We start from the raw sequence: 25,560 nt of genomic DNA on the forward strand, positions 1-25,560 counted from the left end.
TCGAAAAGAATCGATAATTTCGTTAATATCTTTCGAGATTCTTTGTTTTTCTTTTTATAATATAATTAATATTGATATTAATATCTCTCTCTCTCTCTCTCTTAGTGTTTTCTTTGTTTTTAATAATAATTTTTACTGCATCGCGTTTTTCTTTAATTTTTTTTTCGCGATAACTTTGTTTTATTATCATAACGCCGGTTGAGTACATAAATATATTTTATTTCTTCTCGTTTGTTTTTTGTTTGTTCCTTTTCTCTTGTATTTCAGGTGGAAACTCTCGTAAGATTGAACGTAAATCGATAGTAAATACATATGCACACACAATATATATGGGATTATATACCTGAGCCGTTGGAAAGACACACTGTCTGGGCTTTCGGACTTTCCATTGACTGACCGGTCATTTTTGTTCCATTTGTCGGTGAATTCTCGTTCGCGTGTTGGTCCAGAGTATCTGTGACGATGACCCACGCATATAAAGGATATCGTCGACTGCATCTTCTCGTCTTCCGTGTCCAATTCAATTCTCGTCTCTTTCCCAGATCCTCTACGAGCTCTCCGAATTCACTGGTCGACGGTGACGTCGCATTCAATTCTAATAAAAACAAACGAAAATAAATAATTTATTGGTATTGAATCAAATTTGAGAGAAAGATTTAGGAGATATTTAATACTAAATCTATCGATACTGAATGTATTTGATTTTATTTAAAAACGAATAATGTGTATAATTTTATGCGTTTAACTTACATTTTTTTTTTTACAGTGGTCGGTTTAATATTAATTTTAGGATAATAATTGAATAAAATCTAAGAAATTAAACGGATCATTAGTTTTCTTTTTTTTTGTTTCAATTTTGTAATAACAAACAAAAAACAATATCATAAATCTGAAGTAATGAAAAATATACCAAACGTATATATCTGACACGGTTATTCATTGATCATGGAATACCAAGGAAGATTAGGATCGATAGATCATCGCGCGACTCTTATCAAATTGTTTCGTTGAAAAATTAATCCCGTACGTTATCGTTTAGATGCAAATTTTATCAATCGTTGGATGACCCCAGTTAGGAAACAAAATGTTTATTTACGCGTTTCGTATGACGCGAGATTACAAAAAAAAAAAGAAAAAAAATACATCTATCGATGTTTCTTCTACCAGTCGATTTCAATTAGATAATTCTATTGAAAATTTGTCGAACGAACAAAAATGGGGGTGGGATGAGTGGGCAGTCGGGGGAGGCTAAATAACAAAAAGAGAAAACAAATAAATAGTACGTACAATCGAACGAATCAAAAAAAAGAAAATATATCAGCCGAGTTTTACAGTTCCAAATTTATTCACAAAGGTAATTAATAAACTCTCGAAAATCAAATACAAATGTGCAAATGTGTCTCTCGAATATTTCGATAATTCATTTCTTTTTTTTTCTTTCGAATTAAAAATTACTCGGCTATAAATTCTCTTATGTCATTATTTCCTTAAATAAAGTATATAATAATAATAATAATAATAATAATAATAATAATAATTTATTGCAATTCGATATGATTCATTCGATTCGTTCGCATGGAAACTCAAGATTTCTGTTAATCGAACTCATAATCCAGATATCGAACAAATTTAACCTTTCCTCCTCCTCCCCCAACCCCCAACTCCAATCTAACAGGAAATAAATAAAAAATAAAAAGAAGAAAGAACCGTTTCCCCTGCGTTTATCGCACTAATATAATCGAATGCGTACATACACACACACATACACAAATAGGCCTGTACGTACACGTATAACAAGTAATATCGCAAGAACTATTGGATTTGTTATTGAATTTTTATTTTTATTATTATTATTATTAATATTATTATTATTATTATTTTCTTCTTCTCGTTTCTTATTTCTTTTCTCTCCCCTCGAACGTTTCGAAATGGTAATAATATCTCGTAAAAAAAAGAAAAAAAAAATAGAAAGAAATAAAAAAAAGAAGAAAAAATACTACGCGCGAAATGCATTTCTAACAAACGAAACGAGTTTCGATTAAAATCGATAACTAATATCGGCCCGAAAGAGAGCTTAACCGAGGGGAGGAGAGTGGGGGTGGGTATGTAATTAAATCATTTTCCGAATGGTAAAGTAAATATAATAAATTAATAATGATGCAGAATTATATATATTTGAAATGAACAAAATAATAAATTATGATAATAATAATACACGTGAAACATTATATAATATAATACGTTAATCCTAATTTAAAAAAGAAAGAAAAAAGATAGATTTACGAATGAAACTTTAAAAGAAGTATCGTTCTAATAAATGAAATGTAATAGTCATTAACAAAATATTACAAAATAATAATAATATTTAATATGAAACATTATTATAAAATACGTTAATCGTAATTTAAAAAAAAAAGATAGATTTACGATTGAATTTTGGAAAAAAAAGTATCGTTATAATGAATGAAATATGATAGTCATTGATTATAATAAGTGTCTTCTTACACTTGTGTAAATATCATACGAATAGATATTTATCAAAAAAGAAAAAAACTGGATGATTTTACAAGGCGATCTTTGACAACAAATAATATGATTGGATGAAGCTCACGATTAGCGAGTATTGGAACATTGAAAAGATACGTAATCGGATGAGCAAGGTATGGGGATGTGTGTGGGGGAGGCTAGAAGGGGTAGGTGGGGATAACATTGTGCCAAAATCAACGAATCAAATACACGTTTGGTAGAGGGAGTGTGTTATTCCCTCGTTTTGATCGAAAATGTGATTCCCCGATAATTATACGCACATTACTTTTTGATTTTTTCATTGGTATATAAGCCAGCGTGTACCAACTATCGGCAGATTACAATTGAAATTCAACGGTACTAGTACTGGTAAGTAAAACATTACATATATATATAATAAAATATATTTAATATATTTTTATTTATATTAATTAAATATCATATCGAAATAGTACGAAATATTAATACGAATTTGTTCGTAATATTTAAATAAATATAATTGTTTATATAATTTATAGATTGATTATATATATTTTGTATGTAAAATAGGATTATCAAATAATATGAAGAGACTGTTCGTTTTAATCGCCATCGGGGCGATAACTTATGCCAGTCCACTTGGAGAAGTACAAGTAAGAATAAAAACAAAATCTAATTTAAAAAAAAAAAAAAAAAAAAAAAAGAAAAACACAAATTACGACGCGTTGTATGAATGAATTAATTTGTAGAATTACGGCGAGGAAGAGGTAGCCAAAACGAGGGTAGAAGTTGGCGCAAAGTGCGAGGGAAGTAAATGCAGCGGTAACATCAATGTCAAAGGAGATTGGTTCGAAAGCAAGGATGGTACACTGGTTCCTATTTTCGAGCCCGCACCAGCTGGCGGTAAAGTGGAGGTCGGAGCCGAATGCAATGGAAGCAAATGCGGTGGTAGTGTCAAAGTTGGAGTTGAGTGGTTTCAATCGGAAGATGGTAGGATCGTAGCAGTACCATCCAACGAAAATCAGTACGACAGTGAACTAAGTTGCAATGCAGGTCATTGCATTAGGAAATACCAAGTCAGCAAAGATTTGTCGTCCCTGTTGTCGGCTGGATCTGGACCAGGCGAAGCCAAGGAAGTGATCGTCGATTGGTTCAAAGGAAAAGATGGAAAAAGTCTGGTTGGTGTGCCCAGAGCTGAATTAGCCAAGACAAAGGTCCACGTTGAAGCTAAATGCAAGGGGAAACACTGCAGCAGTGGGGTCAACGTAGGTGAAGATTTGTTCGTAGCGGGAGATGGTACCAACCAACCGATACCATCGTCCGTGGTAGCGCAACCTGCCGGTACCATTGAAGTTGGTGCTCAATACGACGGACAGAAGTATTCAGGAAACTTAGGTGTACAAATCACTTGGTTCGAAGATGCCAATGGAAATCTTATTCCAAAAGTCGTCCCACAACCAGCCGGTGGCAGGGTAGAGGTTGGTGCCGAATGTCACGGATCAAAATGCGGCGGTAGTATCAAGGTCGGAGTCGATTGGTTCGTAGCAGCAAACGGCGTTATTATCCTAACCCCGAAACCAGCGGGAGGACATATATCCGGTGGAGTAGAATGTCACGGAAGCAAATGCAGTGGCAACATTGGCGTCGGAGTTGACTGGTTCAAGGGAGAAGATAACCAAGTTGTACCAGTTCTCATACCAATTCCCAGACCGAGAAATGATGAAGGTTACGGCGAAGCTTACAGATACAGAATCAGAGGACACGGCGGAAAAATACCAATTATTCCGATCAAACCTAAAGGACCTAAAGTAATCAATCCTAAATCGTACGGCGCCGATGTCGAAGATTCTTTAAAATCTTACAGAGGTAACGTACCAATTATTCCGGTTATGCCGAACGTGCCACGTTTAGTTGATCCCAAATCTTACGGCGCTGACGATTCGGATGAAATTGTTAGTTACACTAAAAAGATCATATTAGAAAGGGGCCCGCAAGATCCCAAACGTCCCGTCGAAATAATCGTCGATTCCGATTGCAAGGGATTGCCGATAAAACAATTGAAATGCAACAAAGTAACCGTGGATCTTCGTTTCTACAGACTACCAAACGGAGAAATCATACCGCAAGTAATCGGGGAGGAGGATATACCTGAAAATGTATCGATATCTCAAATCAGCCCAACGACCGCGCGTTTCCATGTTAGCGTAGGTGGCAAAGTCCATTGCAAGGGATTAAAATGCAAGGGTAACGTTACCATTAAAGCAGGTAATCGTAAACGAAGGGACCTAGCTGAAGGATTTATTCAAGAAATTTACAGAGCCAGTTTAACCTTCTACAGGAAAGAAGGAAACGATGAACCCTTCGATCTGATCTTCGAATTTCCACAAAGCTTTTAAAACACGTTATTATGTATATATATAGATTTTGATTCGTTTGTTTAATTCATTATAAACGACACCACCAACTTGCAATTGCTTTAACATCGCGCTTTTACATTGGAAACATTGACTTTTGACTGACAATAAGATAAATTACGAACAAAGACAATCCATCTTTTTTAAATATGTAAGAAAGTGGTGTCCTTTAATTTTTTTTCTTTTCTTTTCTTAATCTTTATAATTTAATTATTAACATAGTTCGCTAACCTGTCATTTATATAAACTTTATCTAATTATATTTATATATATCGAGATGAAATATTTCAAACAGTATTCACACCTTACTTTTTTACCTTCATTGTTCTAAAATCCTCGTTTTTCTCTCTCTCTCTCTCAAAAATTAAATTATTATCGCAACGATCTTTATTTCGCATCTTTCTCACCACCAATATGATTGGTAAAACAAATATAAGAATAAATATATAATATATATATATAAAAAAATGTAGAAAAAAATCATGCAAATACTTAGTAATTTTCTCGGCAATACTTGATACCTCGTTTATTTTCATTTTATTTTTATTGGACCTTTTATCACCTGCCCCCACCCCCGCCCCCACCTCTCTCACCCTCGCCACCCGAATATCGGAATATCCCGGTAGACGAATAATTTCAACCTGCTCAGCATCGTTGACGAATCGATCTTCAATAGCGAATTACTCGAGTGCAACCCATTCGACGAATTGCATATCCGTTGAATTGTATATTCTGAAACAGTGAGATGCATTCATCTCTCACTGTACTCTCAACTTTGTTTTGTTTCGGGTTTTTTCTATAATAGTATAGAGAAGACAACAAAAAAAATAAAAATAAAAAAAGGGAACCGACAATTCGATACACTTTTAAAACGATTTACTTAAGGATGATTTGTCGGTACAATCGGAAACAAAAGTTAATGACATTTTCATCAATCCATATCTCTTAATATCTGTTGAAATAGATGATTTAAACCAACTATTTTTTTTTTATAATTGAAATTTTGATATAAAGTTTCTAAAAGAATGAAATTTAGTGATCATTTTAATAATATTAACATAAAAATCTCAATTTAAGTGAAAATTGTAAAATAACTTTTGTTTGTGACTGTACCGTGAATCACAAACAAGTGAAGTCACAAACAAAAATTTCAATTATAAAAAAAAATAGTTGGTTTAAATCATCTATTTCAACAGATATTAAGAGATATGGATTTGATGAAAATGTCATTAACTTTTGTTTCCGATTGTACCGACAAATCATCCTTAACGATCTAGATAATAGTTCGATGAACGATAACTCAAGGACGTTGTCGAAACTCTTGGGAAATTTATATTTATATATTTTATCGACTGATAAGAACAAGAAGAAGAAGAAGAAAAAAATGATTTGTACTATCAGAAAACATAAATCTATAATAATTATTTGAATAATATAATAATATTATTCTTTTTGTTTAATCTTGATACGATTCTCATGAAATATAATTAATAAATTATTTCTATAATATAATATTACTTTTTCTTTTTTTTTTTTTATACGATTCGCATGAAATTTAATTAAACATTAATATGATTGACAATTTCGAGATAAGAAACGATATGATAAAAATAAAAAGTAAAAATATATTACGTATAATAGGATGATATATATCCCGTGTCGTAATAATGATTATAGTCAAATTGATATTCTCTTTTTCTTATCGAACATGTGTCATCGTATTTGTTTCTTTTTCTTTTTCCTTTTTTTTCCGATCGAATGATTAACGTATCTATTATGTACATACAAGTTTAATCGAATACACGAGATCACAAACGATAAATGATATCGCGATCATTTTTTATTATTCTAATCAAAATAACAAAAGTCATTTAAAAATATATTTCAATAACGATTTTTCTATACGAGAACAACATTTCCTATTAATAATTATTTTCAAATAATAAACAATTCGTATCTCAAAGTCTAATTGTAAATACAAAAAAAATATGAATTTTGACAAATAATAAGTGTTTCGTTAATGATGAGAAACAAAATAAAAAAAGAAACACGAAAAATGCTTTAGGTATTATTGATAACCAGAAGGAAGAAAGAGAAAGGGAAAGAGACAGGGAAGGGTGCGAGGAAGGGTGGAGAGGGAAGGTTAGGGGTTGAGGATCGTTAAACGAGGATAACGTAAAGGAGGGGGGATGGTTTTAACGAATGAAACGAAATAGTTACAAACGTAGGAGAACCGATGAGGATGATTCATGGTAAAAAGAATATATTTGATATCTTTTATAATTGTTATCGATAATCACTAAACGAGACAGAGAGAGAGAGAGACAGAGAGAGAGGAGAGAGAGAGAGAGAAGAAGAAAGAGAATTGGTTAATCAAGTTTAAAACCGAAGATAGGGGCTATTTGAAAAAGTAGATAGATACCTGCCATCTTTAGATTAATTATTCTTAATTTTAAAAATAGATCAAACGAAAAAAGAAAGAGAAAGAGAATTAATTAATATTAAATCACTTTATGTATTTAATAATATTAAAAAAAGTCTATTTGCATTTTATATAATAATAAATGAAATCATATTGCATACATGAATTATATTCGTGAGTGGTCAAATGATTGTTTAAAAAATATAAAATTATATTTAAATATATTATTATAAAATTATTATAAAAAATATAAAATTATGAAAAATATTAATTATTATAAAAAATATAAAATTATATTTGTTAATTAAGAATGAGATTAAAACCAATTGGATAATGAATATGGGAATGGAAAAAATGGATAAATGAAATTGGCTCCCCGAAGAAAAAAATATTATATATATATATATATATATTATAGTAAGATATAAAACGCAATAGAGAAAAGATCAAGTACATGGATATGATAGGTGAAAAAGTTTCGTGGAAATAAAACTATGAAATGGTAACGGTTGTATCACCGTAATAACGTGAACACCCCCCCCCTCTTCCCCCTATCCACCTCTTTCTCTTTCACAAAAGCCAGCACTAACACGAAGGCAAGAGTTTAAAGTTTCATTTTAACGTGGGGCTCCTCGGGCCCCGCGTAATATGAAATATTGAAAACAATTTGTAAAACGTTGGGAAACTAACGTTAACACGTTTTTCGGCAGTTATCATCATCTCGGAATTGCAACCGAACAATTGGTAACAACCGGCCAAAAGTTAGCGCGCTTTTTTTTCTTTTTTTTTTCGACCAACCCTTTCCCCCACTCTAGCTCGCTAACTTTTCTCTGTATATGTTATTATTAAAATATCGATATTGGTTTTGTCGATATAATAATAAATTAATATAATATAATTAATATAATAAATTAATATAATATAATTTATTTATAATAATAAATTCGATATAATAATAAATAATTTTAGTTTGTTCTCTTAATCTTTTCGTTTTTCTTATATGAAATTAATTGAAAAAGTTAAATTTATTTATATATATATATATATAACTTGTTTAAATATAATTACTAATAAAGTAGTAATAGTAGAAAAAAAAAGAAAAGAAAAGAAATGAAATGAAATGAAATGAAATTTGTATCGAATTTTTAAAGTAAATTGGGTTTGATCAATTTTCTATTCTAAATTGACTGTATATTTTCCTCTGTTAAATTTTTTTTCTATATATATATATGACTCGGTTTTTCTTTCTTTTTTTTTTTAAATTAAAACTTCGGATATTATTTCTAGGTAACCATATATTTTAACTTTTTCTTTTTATTTTGGAAAATAATTGATCGAACATTCCAATAATGTTTAATACAATTTTTATATTCTTTTTCTTTTTTGTTAAAATGAAACAAATTAAACAATTGTATCCTGTGAATATAGTTAAGTGAAAAAGAAAATTTCATACAATACTTATTGTTAGAATAAAAGTAACCCAATAATTCATTCTTCTCCCTTTTTATTTTTTCTCTCTCTCTCTCTCTCTCTCTTATATTTGAATTATATTTTTTCCTTGTTTATTGTCCTTCCTTTTCTTTTTCTACTTTTTTTCTTGTCCCTTAATTTCTTTTTCTTTACCATATTATTCTCGCATCCAAAGTTCCACGGTCCTACGAGGCGAAAAAACAAACGTGCCAAGTGGTGAAAAAAAAAAAAAAATAGAAAAAATAGAAAAAATATAAGACAAAACAAAACAAAAGAAAAGCAAGAGAAAAAGAAAAAGAAAAAATAAGATCAGAAAAAATAGAAAATTAAAGAGGAAAAAGAAAAATAAGAAAAAGACGTCCCGACGTCTTTCGTAATTTTTTAACGACACGCAATTTCCGCGCTAACGAGCAACGCTTCGGTACTTTCGAAGAAAGAAAGGCAAAAAAAAAAGGAAAAGGGTTCGTAGGAAAAGGTTCGAAGGAATACCAGAGAAAGAAAAGAAGAACTTTAACACGGTTTATTTTGCACGAACCGTAGGCAAGTACCAAAGATGGTGAGAAATGATGATCGTTACAACGTGCTACCTATTTCTAAAGGTTCGAAGAAATTAAAAAATAGAATGAAAAAGAAAAAAAAAGGGAGAGAGAGAGAGAGAGAGAGAGAAGATACAAATGAAATAACAGATAAAAATTTAAAAAAAAGTAAATGACAAACGATCTACGATCCATACGGATTAGAAATATCATACTTTCTGCATTTGAATAAGAAAAAGAAATATACGGAAAAGATAACGTATGGTATACGTGTGTGTGGGTGTGTTTTTTTTTAAATCTTGAATAATCAATAGCACGACGGGACATATTTTTAATGAAAAATGAGAGAAGCAAAAAATAGGGGGAGGAGGGGGTTATAAAAGATTTAACATAGGATATATATTCCTTTCCTGATACGCTGCAGTAGTTATATTTCTTCTTAAGGCAGTAATTTTTGAGAATGAAAAAAATTATATAGGAAGAAAAGAATAATCAAAATGTAAATTACGAAATGGGATCATCTATGTTTCTTTTCAAGGGCTCAACGTTAATATTTTCTTACGAATAACAAATAACATATACGTTAACCTGATGAAAATACACGTTATATATCAAATATTGCTTTGAAATAAGCAATATATTTCCGATTAAATCGAAAAGATTAAAAAAAGAAACGTAGTATTCGCATATTTCTTATTCGGTATAAGGACAGTTCCTATTTTATAGAATAAATAAATCAACACAGAAAATGAAAAGAAGAAAATAGCAAAATTTCGATCTTTCACGATAACACATATATACATATGAATAATGTCAAGATTCACCTGGTGATTTTGAACACATACCAAATAAGTTGATGAAAGATCGAATATTTGGATTATTTTCTTATGCATTACTATTTCGGTCATATACCAAGCTGGCACGTGAATCCTGACATTCTCCAGTTTCGATCTTTCGCGATAACCCATACATATATATGGATAATGTCAAGATCCAGCTGGTAATTGTTAATACATACCAAATAAGTTGATGAAAGATCGAATATTTGGATTATTTTCTTATGCATTACTATTTCGGTCATATACCAAGCTGGCACGTGAATCCTGACATTCTCCAGTTTCGATCTTTCGCGATAACCCATACATATATATGGATAATGTCAAGATCCAGCTGGTAATTGTTAATACATACCAAATAAGTTGATGAAAGATCGAATATTTGGATTATTTTCTTATGCATTACTATTTCGGTCATATACCAAGCTGGCACGTGAATCCTGACATTCTCCAGTTTTGATCTTTCATGATAACACATGCACCTATATGTATATAAATTTGTCGAAAACTTACCGGCACAACTATATCCATTCTTATGAAGTATGTACCCGTCCCTGCAGTCACATTCATACATCCCGTCGTGAAGTTCGTAACAAAGATGCTCGCAGGGAGATCTACGCCCGCATCTTCCTGAAACCAAGAACGATCATTCTTCTAGAAAAAGTATTTGCATTCGACGTCAAAAAATAAACATCCCTTATAAACATCTCTCTCCCCCCCTCTCTCTCTCTCTCTCTAACTCAAACTCTTCATCTTTTTCTTTTTCTTTTTCTTTTCTTAAAATGCGCGCGCAACCCTTACTCCAACTCCTACTTTAGAAAGTCCTTCGAGAATGGAAGCAACTACCTTGAAATTCCATTCGCGAGATTGTATGCGTTAGGAGAAATCGAGGGGGTCTTCGAGGAAAAGCTTGTTTTTCCTACGAAAGCTCGTTTCAAGATGGGAGGTCCTCGAGTAGTCCGAAAACGGAACGAACACTCGAATCTACTAAATTCTATTTACAATACTTACATATGTAATATATACTATTTCATTTTCTTCTCTTCATTTACTTTCATACGTTTTTATTCAATTAATATATCTCAAAGCAATTATTATATTTTCTAATTATCAAATGTACGATATCTCATGAGATAAAAGATGATTAGACGATTAGAATAACATGCGTGAAACTGAACAGACAACCCCAATATACATAACCATTATTAATCATATTATTAGATTGTTCGATAAGTAACGTATCAACTTTAAATCGATTCCATTAATGAATAAAAAAAAAAGAGAGAAAGAAAGAGGAGACGAAAGGGATACCGAACAACAACAGCAAAAAAAAAAACAGAAAAAAGAAGGGTAAAAACGGGAGTGGCAAAGAGGGTGTGGCTACAAACCACCCGGCAAGGATAGACATCCCATTTTTATCCCTCTGGCTAGCGTGTTTATAAATCGTTATCCCTTATCCACCGAGGACTTATTTATAACGCAAAAGCCCGCAACGACGGCCATGGAAAATTTACTTTTCCCGTAGCCCCAAAACTACTATCAAAACCCTACCCCCCGTAGCCCCCTTAGCCCCCTTTTGGCTCCTAATACCGTTCCTTTCCACCCCCACACCGACCATTTTACCAACGGAAAATTCATAAAGCCAATTTTATAACTTTCTCGCTAAATTTTCCAACCTCTCTCAGCAGCCAATCCTCACCCACCCCCTCCCCATCGTTTTTCCTTCCTTCCATATAACCAGTTTCCTTGGTACATTTTACTTACTCGCGGTAATGGTCGTAGTAACTCCTCCACCCCCGTTGTTTTTTAGCAAGAAAATGTAGGGGAATATAATACGGGAATATAATCCAAGCCCTCTTCAATTTTATTATCGTCAAAGGCAAAAATGATCGACGATTTTTCTGCTACCTTTTCTTTCTTTTCTTTATTTTTTGTTTTTCCATCTTCTTTACTTGTATTATTATCTTTTTATAACACTCAATTCAAAACGTAATTACCCCTGGCCCGATAAAGATAACAAACGAAGAAGACAATTTATCAAGATTTGTGATCAAAATTTGACTAATCCTCCTCTCTCGTTAGAAACAAAAACGTTCGCAATGCCACGACAAATGAAGAAAATGTTTATAATTTATTAACCCTTTGGGTACGGAACCCGCCTAACAATTGTAATCGCTGTAAATGGAATGATTTTATCGCTAATGTGAACTATTTTAATAGAATTAAACAAAAAGAATTTCGAACCAAAGTGGTAGGTAAGAAAACGAATTGACGAGCGCATATACGCGTCCTCGAGCAACGTGGATTCTTTTCGTCGGACGCATATATGCGCCCACAGCATTCAAAGGGTTAATGCACTCTCTTCTAAATGATATTTTTTTTTCTTATTCATTTATACTTGATATACTCCAATCAATTCTAATTAATATTTAAAAATCGTATTTATATATAGGAAAAATATAATATTCATTAACAAAAGAAAAAAAGAAAGAAAGCAATTAATTGTCCTCTACGAAATCAATTAGGTTTAATATAAAAAAGAAAAGAAAAATATGAAGAGATAGTATTCCATGAAAGGTAAATAAATATACAACAAAATTTTCTCATTGTCAAGCTAATTAAACAATGTTTGTGTGTGTATGTGTGTGTGAAAGAGAGAGAAAGGAAATTTTGCAAAGTAAAGTATGACACAGAGAGATCATAAAACTTTCTTACGCGACGTCCTGACACACAGCTCTTATAATTCCTCTTTCATAAGTTCTCCCTCTAAACCACCACCACCCCTAAACTCTTCTCGACTTCATATACATATATACAGGGTGTCCCATTTATAATCGATCCACTTAAATATCTTCGAAACTGTTGTTGTTGTTGATGATAGGAAAAAAATGTTTCGGACAAAAGTACTTTAATACTTTTACATAGATAATAAGAATCTGCATAAAATCATAATTGATCTTCGCGTGACTTTTGCGCGTCGATCTAAACAAAAAAACTAACAATATCAGACAATATGAGCTGTTAAACAATTGAACTTTTGTCTAAAACATTTGATTCTACGATCAACAATTCGGAATATATTTAAATGAATTAATATAGAATAAAATAAGAAAACAGCGTGCACAAACACGCACGCATATATGCGCCCAAAGCATTCAAAGAGTTAATAGATACATACAACTATAGATATAGATATCCTTAATAATATAAACGTCATTTCCTGCCTCGTGATCTTTGTAAAAGCGATAGTGGAATACGTTAACTCGCGTATTATTCTATCCTTTGCCGCACGATCGATCACCAATGCAGCCTATCACGCATGTGCAATGTACCAACGGGATTCTGTAAATTGGCCATGTAATCAAGTTGTACATTGGCCTGTAGAATAATCCGAATACTATATACCTTGTCTCCGGTTCTTCACTCTGCGTCTACCTTTACCTCCGCTTCCACCACCAATTCCATCTCCAACCCCTTTTGCTTATCATTGGGGAGACTAGGGGGTGGAAGAGGAAGAGGATGAAGAGGAGGAGGAGGAGGAGGATGAGGAAGGGGACTGGAAGAAAAGGGGATGAGCATTTATCGAACGGTACGACGAAAGACTCTCGAGAGTTCCTGGTAATATCTCGACCCCCTCCCCCAGTCCCCCCTCTTCCTCATCCTATTCTTCCTCTTACTCTTTCTTTCTTTCTTCTCATCCTTATCCTCATCCTTGGATGCTCTTTCCTTTTTTATTTCTCTTTTTTTTCTTGTTTGAATCGTACCATCTCGAGCGGGGATAACTGCGTTAGTTGCGACCAACGCGAAGGTGCGATTCATTATTTTTAGACAATGACGTTAAGGAAGGATCTAAAGTAAAAGATAAAAACAGCAAAATTGGAATAAAAAATATTATAATTTCATATATATATATATATATATATATATACATAAAGAATAATCTATTTTTATTTTGAAAGACGAATTAAAAATAAATGAATTAAAATAGATATTATAGAAGGTAAATGTGTATAAAAAAAATTAGAGTAAGAAGACATTTGTTAGAAAAAAAAAAATTGGAAAAGAAAATAGAATATCTTCTATTTTTCTTTTTTTTTTTGGAATAATTTTCATATACAAAAAACGAATTTAATTTTTGTAAAGAAAATATTACTACAATTTTTACGTTTTAATATACAAAATTGTGATACCATGCAATGTAATCAACGTTTCCTCGAACAATATCACACGTATAATATTTTTCCTCCTTAACATTTATTACCATAGTTAAAAACTAATCAAGATTAACCTACCTCCCAATTATAACCCGACCAACAAACAAACGAATAAACTCATGTGAACAAAACATTGGAACGATAAACACCCGAGATGAGAAATAAAATTTGATTAGACAAAAAAAAAAGGGTCGAGAAAATAAATAGAAATCTTATTGTTTCGAAATCCAAGCTAACGACAAAAAGCCCCAAATAATCGGCTTTTGGACACTACTGGGAGACATGAAGAAAGTGACCAAAAAATGTCAGGATTTTACACTTTTGTTATTTCCTCTATCTAGTATAACAATCCCAGTGAAGTAACCGGTTACGGGTCAACCCTTTATATACCTTTATATACCTATACAAGGTATAGGATAGTAGACACATATATATAAAGGAACATACTTTGTCGTTCATATCTCGGTTTCATATAGGAAACGTAATATTTCACTCTCTTGTGTCTCTGATCCTTTCCCAGTCTCCGTCCCCGGGCCCCCCCCTCCCCCATTTTCCTTCCTTGATATACCAATCCCTTTTCCCAACCCTTTTCCTTTGAACGTTTTCAACCCCCATGGTCATATCGTATACCTATTCTCATCTTTCCCCCCAACCCCTCTTACAAATCCGAGAGGACATGACAATAGACGGGGGACGAGGGGTTGGGGGAGCTGGGGGGACTGGGGGGGACCAATAATTTCGACGTATACTGTTTCAAACCGACGCAAACATTTAAAATCTGACCAAAGGCCGAACGATTCTTGGCATACCGGAGATGGGGTGGCGGTTTGGTTGCTGTTGTTGTTGTTGTTGTTGTTGTTATGCTACTACCCAGTTTTAGTTGGAAATCATTGTTGGACTCTACAACAATGGGCCAAACCAACTATGGTGTATTTCAAATAGAACAGATAGAGAGATAGAGTCGAGGTATTTTAGGTGTCGCTTATAACCGGAGCAACGAAAGTAGCTTCCTGGTGTTGCTACTACTACTATTACTACTACTACTATTATATTACTACTACTATTACCATTTTACCATCACTTATAATGTAATTTATCTTTATTAGCATGTCGGCCCGCTCAAATCCGACGGCCGACGAGTTTATTTTAACCATGGTGCACACCTACAAAACACCGTGGTATACATATTTCCCTTTATGGTTTTCAAATATATTGGATTAATGATCGTTTGCATTGTATAATAATAATAATAATAATTATTATTATTATTCCTATCTTCTTGATGAATTTTCTTCGAGATAAATGAGAGCAAGTTATAAATTACGAATGATAATAGGAATAAACAACGATTAGTGTTTCTTCGATATTAACGAAAATTTTATTACAAAATTTCTTTGATAATTATACGAACTATGAGGCTTTATAAACGGAATGAAATTTTATTATTTTGATTAAATAAAAGATTAAAAGAGAAAACAAATTGTTAACCGAGTAAGGTGGAAAAAAATTCAGAGAGCGCGTATATGCGCCCAAAGCATTCAAAGTGTAGTTAACAGTTAAATATATTATGATGCAATGTTTTAGAACAATTTATTATAGAATATTAATGAAGTTATATATATTTAATGCGACATAATCGTGAACTCTTGTGGGTTACAAGACAACAGGTCCATGTCTGAAAGCTTCCGAGGTCAACAGGTAGCTTCGATAGAAAGCACAGAGACCGAATAGAGAAGAGAGGGCTCTTTTGTGAAGTCTATGAAAACAGTGTACCTATGTCGCTTGGAAAATCGATCCGTTTCAATTGCCGATCGGTTTTATATATATATATATATTTTTTTTTTTCTTTTTTTTTTTTGCACACGTTCGTTTAAAAAAAAATAAATCATTTTTAATCCTTTTATAATACGCGAGTTATATTCGCTTATCGATCGAGTATAATTGAACGCGAGCAGAGGGACGTAGTTTAAGCGAGGGAGGGAGTAACGCACAGTAGATAAAAAAATTAATTATGATTGGATGTTGAAAAGGGAAGGGGGAGGGTGTTAAAAAAAAAAAAAGAAAAAAAGGAAAGGGCTCGAGTTTAAAATCATGAAGGGTCTTCTTCAGAAGCCTGACAGCTTTTATGAGAGGACGAGTTGAACATTCTGGGGTGGAGGGGGTTAGGGGTAGGGGAGGGGGAGGATACGTTAAAGGGGTAAAAGGGTAAAAGGGTTGGAATTGAAGAAGACTAAGGGGTGAAGAGTCAAAGTTCTATGGGGGCCACTTCGGATATCTTCATGGGTTGACTGTTTCAAACACATTTGCGTGGTGCCTTTAGGTATATTCGAGTAACCTGTAAACGGGACGATGACGAGGGTGAGCTTTTCTGTCCGTTCGACTTACTCCAGATCCATAAGGAATAACTTGCTACTTTCAATCATCATTCGCCACAAAAGGGAAATCTCTTAGGGATTCTAACGACCTTGAAATTCTCTTTAACAATTTTTAATATAAAATCATAACGCGAGGGAAATGGGGTTCAATATAGGATTTTTGTTTGAAATTAATAACGATGAAGAAAATAAACGATCCTGAATTCTGTGGAAAATCTCGAAGAAAACTTTGATCCGACTTTGGGATAAATTCATAATAAAACGTTGAAAATTGTTCGTAATTAAAAATTATAAATTAAATTGATTCATAATATTTATTAGAAGATAAATGCGTTAACGCTAAATTTATCATCATAAAACTATAAACTTATTTACCTTGAATCCCTAAAATAACTATTATAGTATATAAGATGTAATAAAAAAAAGAATATATGTATATAAATATAAATTACCTTGAAAAGCAGCTTCAAAGGTTGTCTTCTCATCGACAGGATTCTGTCCAAGGACGACGGCGATAGCAAGGTAGCCGAGAATCATGATAATCTGACGACTACGACAAATCCTTGCCATAGTCCACGGTTAAACATGCACGGCCCTTTTTTTTAACGTTGATCGATCCCGTTTTCTTCCTTCCTACTTTTTTTTTTCTTCCTTCTTTTCTTATTCTTTTTTATTTATTTATTTATTTATTTATTCCTCCGGTAAACTCTCGTTGAGACGGATTTTTTTAAAACGCACTCTGAAAGAGAGGAGGAGGAGGAGTAGGAGGAAGAGGATGAGGAGGAGGAGGAGGAGGAGGAAGAGGAGGAGGAGAAAGAGGCGGAGGCGTTTACTAACTCTTCGCAAAACTTTTCTTTTCTTTCCTTCTTCTTCTTCTTCTCCTTCTTCTTCTCTCTCTCTCTCTCTTCCTTTTCGGTGCTTTTCACCAACCCCGTTCTTTATCTAAGTTTCTTTCTTCTTCTTCTTCTTCCTCTTCTTCTTCCTCTTCTTCTTATTTCTTTTTATTCGTATTTTTTGCACTATAGTAACCGTGACTCTTGTCCGATCTTCTACTTCTTCTTCTTATTCTTATTCTTATTTCTTTTATTCTTCTACTTCAACTACTTTTTCTTCAGTGTAAAATATACGTCGAGGAAACACAGTTAAAGTTAGATAGAAAAGGAAAGAAAAACGAGGGAGGTTTAGTGGTGGTGCGGGGGGTAGCAAAATACACACACACACACACACACACATGCACACACAGATATTTTATATATCTATATAAAAAAAAAACAACAACAACAAGCACGTATACACGAAAACACAGCACTCGTGTCCTGTTGATAGGACACCTTTCCTTTTCTTTCTTTCTTTCTTTCTTTCTTTCTTCTTTCCTCTTGTTCTTCTTAGATTTTCTTTCCTTGTTTGTCTTCTATCTCGTTCTTTCTTTCTCCTTTGGACTTTCAGTCACTAGGGTCGAGTGTCTCGAAGGGAAACCGTGTAACGTCGATCGAAACCCTTTAAACCTGCGAACCAATACGAGATCGTGTCAAGTGGACGTATTTTCCCCTCTCACTCACCTACCACCCCTTCCCCACCTCTCTCTCTCTCGCTCTCTCTCACTCAATAGAATCAAAGAAAGAAAGAAATAGATATATATAAAGGAAGTAAGTGAAAAGAGTGAGAAAATAAAAAGGGATAGGGAAAAAAGGGATGATCCTAGGGCAATAACTTTCTCTACCTTCTTCTTGCATTTCTCTTTTGTTTTTTCCCCTTTCTCTACCTCCCTTTTTCGAATACTTATCCTAATCGTAGATCCTACGTACGATTCCTATAGTATCGCGTATAATATAAGGTAAAGCCCCCTCGGTTGGCCAGGCCCCCTCTATTAGCCACTTTATGCCACAACAGTGATTATAAATTATATGCTGATGTGCACATGGTGACAGTTTTTTAAAAAAAAAATTCTAATTTTAAAATATCATTGAAAGTAATTCGGATTATTTTAAAAATATTTAAAAACGAAAAAAAATAAAGTTGTGCAAGACTTCTGTTTTTGGATGGTTTCTTGTTAAGTAAGGTAAGGATACTGTGATTTTTATTAACCTATATATTTCATTTTTGACAATAGCAACCAAAATATTTTTTTTTTCTGCAATTAACATAGCTTAAAATTATTATAGAAATTGAAAATTAAGTGATTTTTAATTATTCTCCATTAAAAATATGGTGGCCAAGCATGGAGACAGTATTATTGCCTCTGTTTTTATCATTAGCCAACTTATGGCTATTCGCTTTGAGGTTATATATTTGTACATAAAGTATTCAACTAGTTTTTTAATACTAATGAGTCATTAATTTCTTTGTACACGAGTTTTGAATTATTCAATTTTGATTTATTTAATAAATTAGCATGGCCAAATGAGGGGACATGCGTGGCCAAAAGAGGGAGAAAGTAGGCTAAAAATAGGGACATTGCAAATCTATGTTTTTTTTAATTTATTATTAAAATATTTATGAATAATTTGTCTTTTCTTTATTTTTATTCAAAGCTGAAAGCTCAAGCTTACAGGTTAAACCATTAGTTTAGATGTAAGTTATTTTATTGAATGAATATAATTTTTCTAAAAAAGAAAACGGCTTAACTGGCCAACCGAGGGGGCTTTACCTTATCTGTCTTATATTTAGTGTGGACTGATATCTATATTTTGATATTTTCTTTTCTTTTTTTATTCTTTCTTATATATATATAATAATTATTTTTTTTAAGTTATTTTTTTTCTTTGAAATTTTTTTTTGAAGTTATTTTTGAGGTTATTGAGGTTATGTTCGTTTTGGTACGGCAAAGAAGTATAACTTCTTACGTGCGTACATAAGTACACACACCAATTTTATTATTAATATATATTTGAATGATAAAAAAAAAAAATATATATATGTTCTTGTTAGAATCACACGTGAAATAATTGAAATGTATTTATGATGTATATCATTTCTAGTAAAACTATTATTAAAATCTGTTTGTAATTTAAAAAGATAGATAAAAATATAAGATAACGTATATACCATATATATATGTATGTATAAGGGTGCTTATAAAGAATGAGACAGAAAAAAAGAAAGAAAGAAAGAAAGAGAGAGATGGAAAGTGCATATTAACCATCCCGTCGAAAGCTCTTATCTTAAGAAAGGTATGACATATGTACAAGTATGTCTCTATGTAATGTAACTATGTGTATAATGTACTTGTACATTTATATGTATAAGTGTTCAGAGTGAATCGTAAGATTGTTAACCCTTTGAACTTCTAAGTCGAGTCTGTCTGTCTCAACATCAATTTATTTCAAAGATATATTATACTATTCAGTGTCGATTGTAACTCGACATTGTTTCAAGTGATATTATTATGTTGATTATGATTATATATTATCACGAATATTATTATCTTCTCTTGTTAGAATTTATACGTATTTATGGTGTATAAAATTTCTAATCAAATTATTATTAATCTATTTGTAATTTAAAAAGATTTAAAAAAGATACAAGATAACGTTTCAAGTGTTCTATCTCTCTCTCTTTCAATCTTCTTGACTTTTTTCTTATTTCTTTTGTTATTAATTAAATAATTCATTTATTTATCTTTAATCGCGTACTTTTGTATCCGGGAAAAATCACGCGGAGCGAGTAAAATTTGATTTACGTTCGAAAATAATTTACGTTATATATATTTAATGCAATTACGAATACATACAGACACATATATGTATATAAATAATCCTAGGGATATTAATTATATGACAAAAAAAATATATGAGAGAATGAACGAGTAATTAAAACGAAAAATTTGTAATTCGATACGAGTCACGAACGATGCGAAATAAATTTTCGTATTAACGGGAACAGAAAATCATTGGATTCACTTTGAACGCGTACGTACGGTTGATATTTAAAAATGAAAGCACGTCGAACGTTTTAATATTGCGAAATACTTTTTTTTTGTATAAAAAAGAGAAGAAAAAAGTGTATATATATAGAACTAATGATAAATAATCCATTAAATATACGTTATCGTGACATTTGAAAAATCATCGAACGAGTAGAATTATTGATTACGAATAATTTGTCATTAAAAATCGTTGAACGGAAAAATACGCGAATCTTAATTATTTATATTTTAAATTTGTCTTATATATAAATTAAACCAAAGGAAAAATTCAATTCTTTCAACGTCGATCGTTGAAGGAAAAGGAAAACAAGGATCCAAGATATTGAAGAAGAAAAAAAATATAAAAATGCGACGAAGTTGTTTAATTTTAAACGATGAGATTAAAAAACAGAGAAAATAAAACGAAGAATTTAAACGTAAACTGTTACGAACGAAAGTTATCGGCATTGTCGATCATCGGACTCGAAACCTGAGAGAAAAGGAACAAACAAAAAATAATCTAAAAAAGGGTTTAAAAAGCGGAAAGATAATTCTGCCGGCCCATTTATCCTCCGGACTATTATTTAAAATGTCTAATGAAAGCACGAGCGTGACACTTTTTCAACGATTACGTTTCTCTCTTTCTTTATTTCTCACACACACGCGCGCACGCATGCACGCACGTAAACGCACACTTTCTCGGTAGCATGCTCATTTCACCATAATAACAATAATTAAACAAACAATTTATTTTTATTTTCTCCTTCCCCGTTTCAGTCATTTTTTTTCTCCCTTTTTCTTTTTCCTTTTTTTTTTGTTTTTTTTTTATTAACTTTCTTCCTTTCTATCAAATTTCCGTTTATAAATTTGCAAGTAAAAAATAAAGTAGCATACAATGTTTTACAATTTTATGATTTCCTTCGAATGCATTCAAATAAAAATCATTAATAATTATCATTATTGATATTAACTACTACTACTACTATTGTAATTAAAGAAACTTTAGTTCTTTTTTTTTCTTTCTTTTCCTGACCGAACCTAATCGGATCGTTGAGCAATTAAACTCGTAGTTTATTTTATTGCTTCTTGCTATAATGATGACGATAATTCAAATAAACGTTTGTATTCTTTCTTTCCCTACTTTCTTTTGTTTTTTTTTTATTTTTTTTTTTTATCGAATAGTCAAATCACCTGAGTTATTTTTTTTGTCTACCCTTAATTATAATCCTTCCAAGTATAATGATACTGAAAATGACCTGTCCTTATGTTAGATGAAAGTAACACGATATCCACCCACCTCCCTCCCCTAACCCTCTTATGCTTTTGATACTCTTTATGGATTCTCTTCTCATTATTACCAAAACAATTTTTCAACAAATATTTTATTTCCCGTTTAACGAGATATAATTACAAAATGAAAATAAGAATAACGACAGACAACAAATGAAAATTATTTTAAACGGAAATTAATTTGCAAAAGACTGTTACAAAAATAATTAACCAATAATGTAAGCTTATACCGTAGAAAATAATAACTAATAATAAATAAAATCAATGTTGAAAGTGTGTCCTCGTCAAAAGGGGAAAACCTTGATAATACTTTATATATATATATATGAATTTATACGCGTGGTTGTATTTAAAACACGCTCCAATAAGTGTCCACGTGTGACATTTTATTGACATTTTGCACGTATTCTCGAAAGATTAAAATGTATGTGTATGTGTGTGTGTGTTCAAGGAGTGTTGGCAAAGCGACGGTTTGCGATATGGTGTCGTCTTGTGCTTGAAAATCTTTCTTGAGGAAAAAAAAAGATTGTAGTATCGTAGATGAAAATTGTAAAATAATCGATTCAAATCTGTAAACTAATTTTATTTCTACCTACTAATAATTAAACGAGAAACTTGTCAAGTGGTATGACGTATATTATTATAATCTCACTTATACACACACAACACGCACACAGGTTTGAACATGTATAATAAAAAATAAAAGAAAGAAAGAAAATGGTGTTAACACCATTTTTATGAAATGTTTCAACGTAGGGTATTGAAAAATCGGAAAGAAAAATAATGCATTATTATTTCTCGTCGGTAATTGTAATTTTTAATAAATGAAAAAACAACACAACAAATCAATTGAATACAAATGGAAAAAAGAAAGAAGATAAAGTAACATGAATTTTCTTTAATTGTTAAACGTAGAAATTGAAATATCATGTAGGAAGAAAAGTAATGCACTATTATTATTATTATTAATATTATTTCTCGTCGGTTAATTGTCGTAATTTTTAATAAACAAGAAATAAACAAGGGCAAATCAACGAATATTAATAGGAAAAAAAGGGGGGAAAGAAAAGAAAGTAACATGAATATTCGTTATTTCATTGCAGAGAGAATATTAATTTTCGTTATACCGTCGGAGTGTTACAAAAATCGATCTACATATATACACTTACACATATATATATACAGAAAAAAGAAATAAAAGAGGGTAGGAATAATAATGAACAAACATCGAAAAGAGAAATACAAATTCGAATTTGCTAGACGAACGGAAATAAAAAAATCAACGTTTAAAATACACACACACACACACACACGCACATACATATATACAGATACGAATAGTAGTTTAGAGATGCACGTATGTAACTGTTGATTCCTACCCTTCTGTATAAATCAATTATAATTTTCTTAACGGTAGTTAAAAGATCAACTTAACTAACAACTTGCCTCTCTGTGTTGGCCTTTTGCCCTTATCCCTAAACCTTACGAAAGAAGATAACCCATTACGAACGTTACTCTTTAACTTGTATTAACCCTAAGGTAAGCGATTGAAAATTTATAAAATAAATTATTATTATATATAAATAATATATATATAAATTAATTTAAAAATAAAAAAAACTATCGATCCCTCCAGCCCTTCTATCTTTCCCACCCCTTTTCTATCTTTCACCAACATTAATAAAAATGATCGTACGTTTTCAATGTCACGTTGTGTTAGAATTAGGATGTGAATCAAAAATTCGTGAGTTTATTATTTATATCAATCAATCATTTGCACTCCGAATTATATTTATATTTTATTCCCTAGCAGTTATCAAAATACTTTTGAACGTTTTATTCGTAATTTACACTTTAATGGAACAAAAATTGGATAATTTAAATATATTGTACACAAAGTAAAAAAACTAATCCAATTAAAATATCCATTTTATTTGGACCATTGTTCTACTTTTAATAATTTTCGAATGTATCGATATAAAAATGCAAAAGGAGGGGGCAGAGCTTAAATATTTCCAAAGTAAATTTTATCAAATAAACACAATCCCCTATCGTGCAGTTTGAAAAACAATTTGCAACACAATAAACACGCACGAACTTTTGATTCACCCTAATCGAGAGAACGTACAAACGAACGAATAAAAAAACAAAAGTATAATCGTCGAAACGCGAGAACGAATGACGTGTGGGGAAGAAAAAGAAACCGATTGAAATATGCAAAAGAGAAACGGGGGGAAAATAAAAAGATTGTTAAATTAACTATGAAGAATTCTTTCGATTCTATTCACGCGAAAGAGAGAAAGAAGAAACAACACGCACACACGCACACAATCGATCCCTGTTGTTCAACTGTTGGGGAAAAAGCTCGCGTGTAGGAAACATATAGAAAGAGAGAGACAGAGAGAGAGAGTAATAGGGAAAGAAAGTGCAACAGAGATAGAGATAGAATGAAATGGGGAAAGATCTGGGGGGGTGGGTATTAAAGTAACACACACACAGACAGCAACGTAAACGATGACGAACGGCGTAAAGAAAATGACGAAGAATCGAATTGATTGAGAAAAGTGAATTGGAAAAAAAAAAAGAAAGAAGAAAATGATGCGAGTTAAAAAGAGTGTCATTGACACATACACATTAACTCACGCACATACACAGCGCGTTGAACTCTACTTCTTCTTCTTCTTCTTCTTCTTCTTTCACTTCCTATTCGTTATTCCTCTCGTAACTATTAATAATACCGCCTGTTTTTATTTCGGAAAACTTGGCGAAACAATGGTATGGGAAAGGTTGGAAAACCGTGTTAACGCGTAAACGACGGGGGTCTACTGAAGAGTAGAACGGACGGACGGAAGGACAAACAGACGTACGAGCAGGTAAAGGTAGACAAGTAGACAGACAGACAGGTAGCTAGGTACCTAGGTAAAATAGGTAAAGTAGATAAAGTAGACGCAAAACGTACGAATAGTTATTTTTCCGTGACACTCCGATGTAAGAGAATAGTATACTCCAAATTTTCTGATGTTAAATTTATATATACACATATATATATATATATATATATATATAAATATATATGTATATATATATATATGTATATATATAAAATGTCTAGGTGATAGAGTATACGTGTTATCTGTCTGTCTGTCTGTCGTTCAGTATGCGTGAATGAGGGAGAGAGAGAGAGAGAGAGAGAGAAAAGAGACGAATGAACGAGACACGATAGTAACGTGAGAGAGCAACGCGGCTTCCGCCGACGCCGGCCGGTGCTTCCAATCGAACTGAGGGGGTTGGTTGACGGTGGCGCCGCCGAGGGACGCTGAAAGACGCCGTGTGGAATGCGTCACGAGCAACTACCAACCACCCACCACCCCACCACCCAGTACCATTACCACCACCCACCAACTTTGCCTTCGATCGGTCGCCATATTTCTTTTGCCCTGCGTTTATTATACTACCCCCGAAAACGACCTTCTCTCTCTTCCAGGCCATCCATCAGGTGGGAAGGAAGGGTGGTGCAGGGGTGAGAATTCCCTGGACGGAAACCCCCCCCACCCCCTCTCGCTTACTCCTTCTTTTTTTTTCTTCTTCTTCTTC

The 25,560-nt window shown here is 32.4% G+C and overlaps 1 protein-coding gene across 1 annotated transcript; it reads right to left on the bottom strand.

Annotated features, from left to right (window-relative positions):
• Positions 1 to 335: 335 nt before the first annotated feature.
• On the bottom strand, positions 336 to 25,286 carry LOC122514627. The gene is made up of 5 exons (XM_043631561.1): positions 25,194 to 25,286; positions 24,598 to 24,881; positions 17,225 to 18,277; positions 10,697 to 10,813; positions 336 to 595 (listed from the first exon to the last, which is right to left on the bottom strand). Exons 3-5 carry the CDS (start codon positions 17,340 to 17,342, stop codon positions 336 to 338), a joined length of 495 nt encoding a protein of 164 aa, XP_043487496.1. The 5' UTR covers positions 17,343 to 18,277; positions 24,598 to 24,881; positions 25,194 to 25,286.
• Positions 25,287 to 25,560: the final 274 nt, after the last annotated feature.

This window comes from Polistes fuscatus, unplaced genomic scaffold (assembly GCF_010416935.1).
Source record: "Polistes fuscatus isolate 324 unplaced genomic scaffold, CU_Pfus_HIC Scaffold15, whole genome shotgun sequence".
Taxonomy (NCBI): Eukaryota; Metazoa; Arthropoda; class Insecta; order Hymenoptera; family Vespidae; genus Polistes; species Polistes fuscatus.

What these genes read in the sequence shown, in the direction of transcription:
- LOC122514627 (XM_043631561.1), bottom strand. Translation starts at nt 17,342, where the DNA reads ATGGCAAGGATTTGTCGTAGTCGTCAGATTATCATGATTCTCGGCTAC. An exon ending in CTTTGAAGCTGCTTTTCAAG is followed by an intron (nt 10,814 to 17,224) that starts GTAATTTATATT and finishes TCTTGGTTTCAG; the next exon opens with GAAGATGCGGGCGTAGATCT. An exon ending in GAATGGATATAGTTGTGCCG is followed by an intron (nt 596 to 10,696) that starts GTAAGTTTTCGA and finishes TGTTTTTATTAG; the next exon opens with AATTGAATGCGACGTCACCG.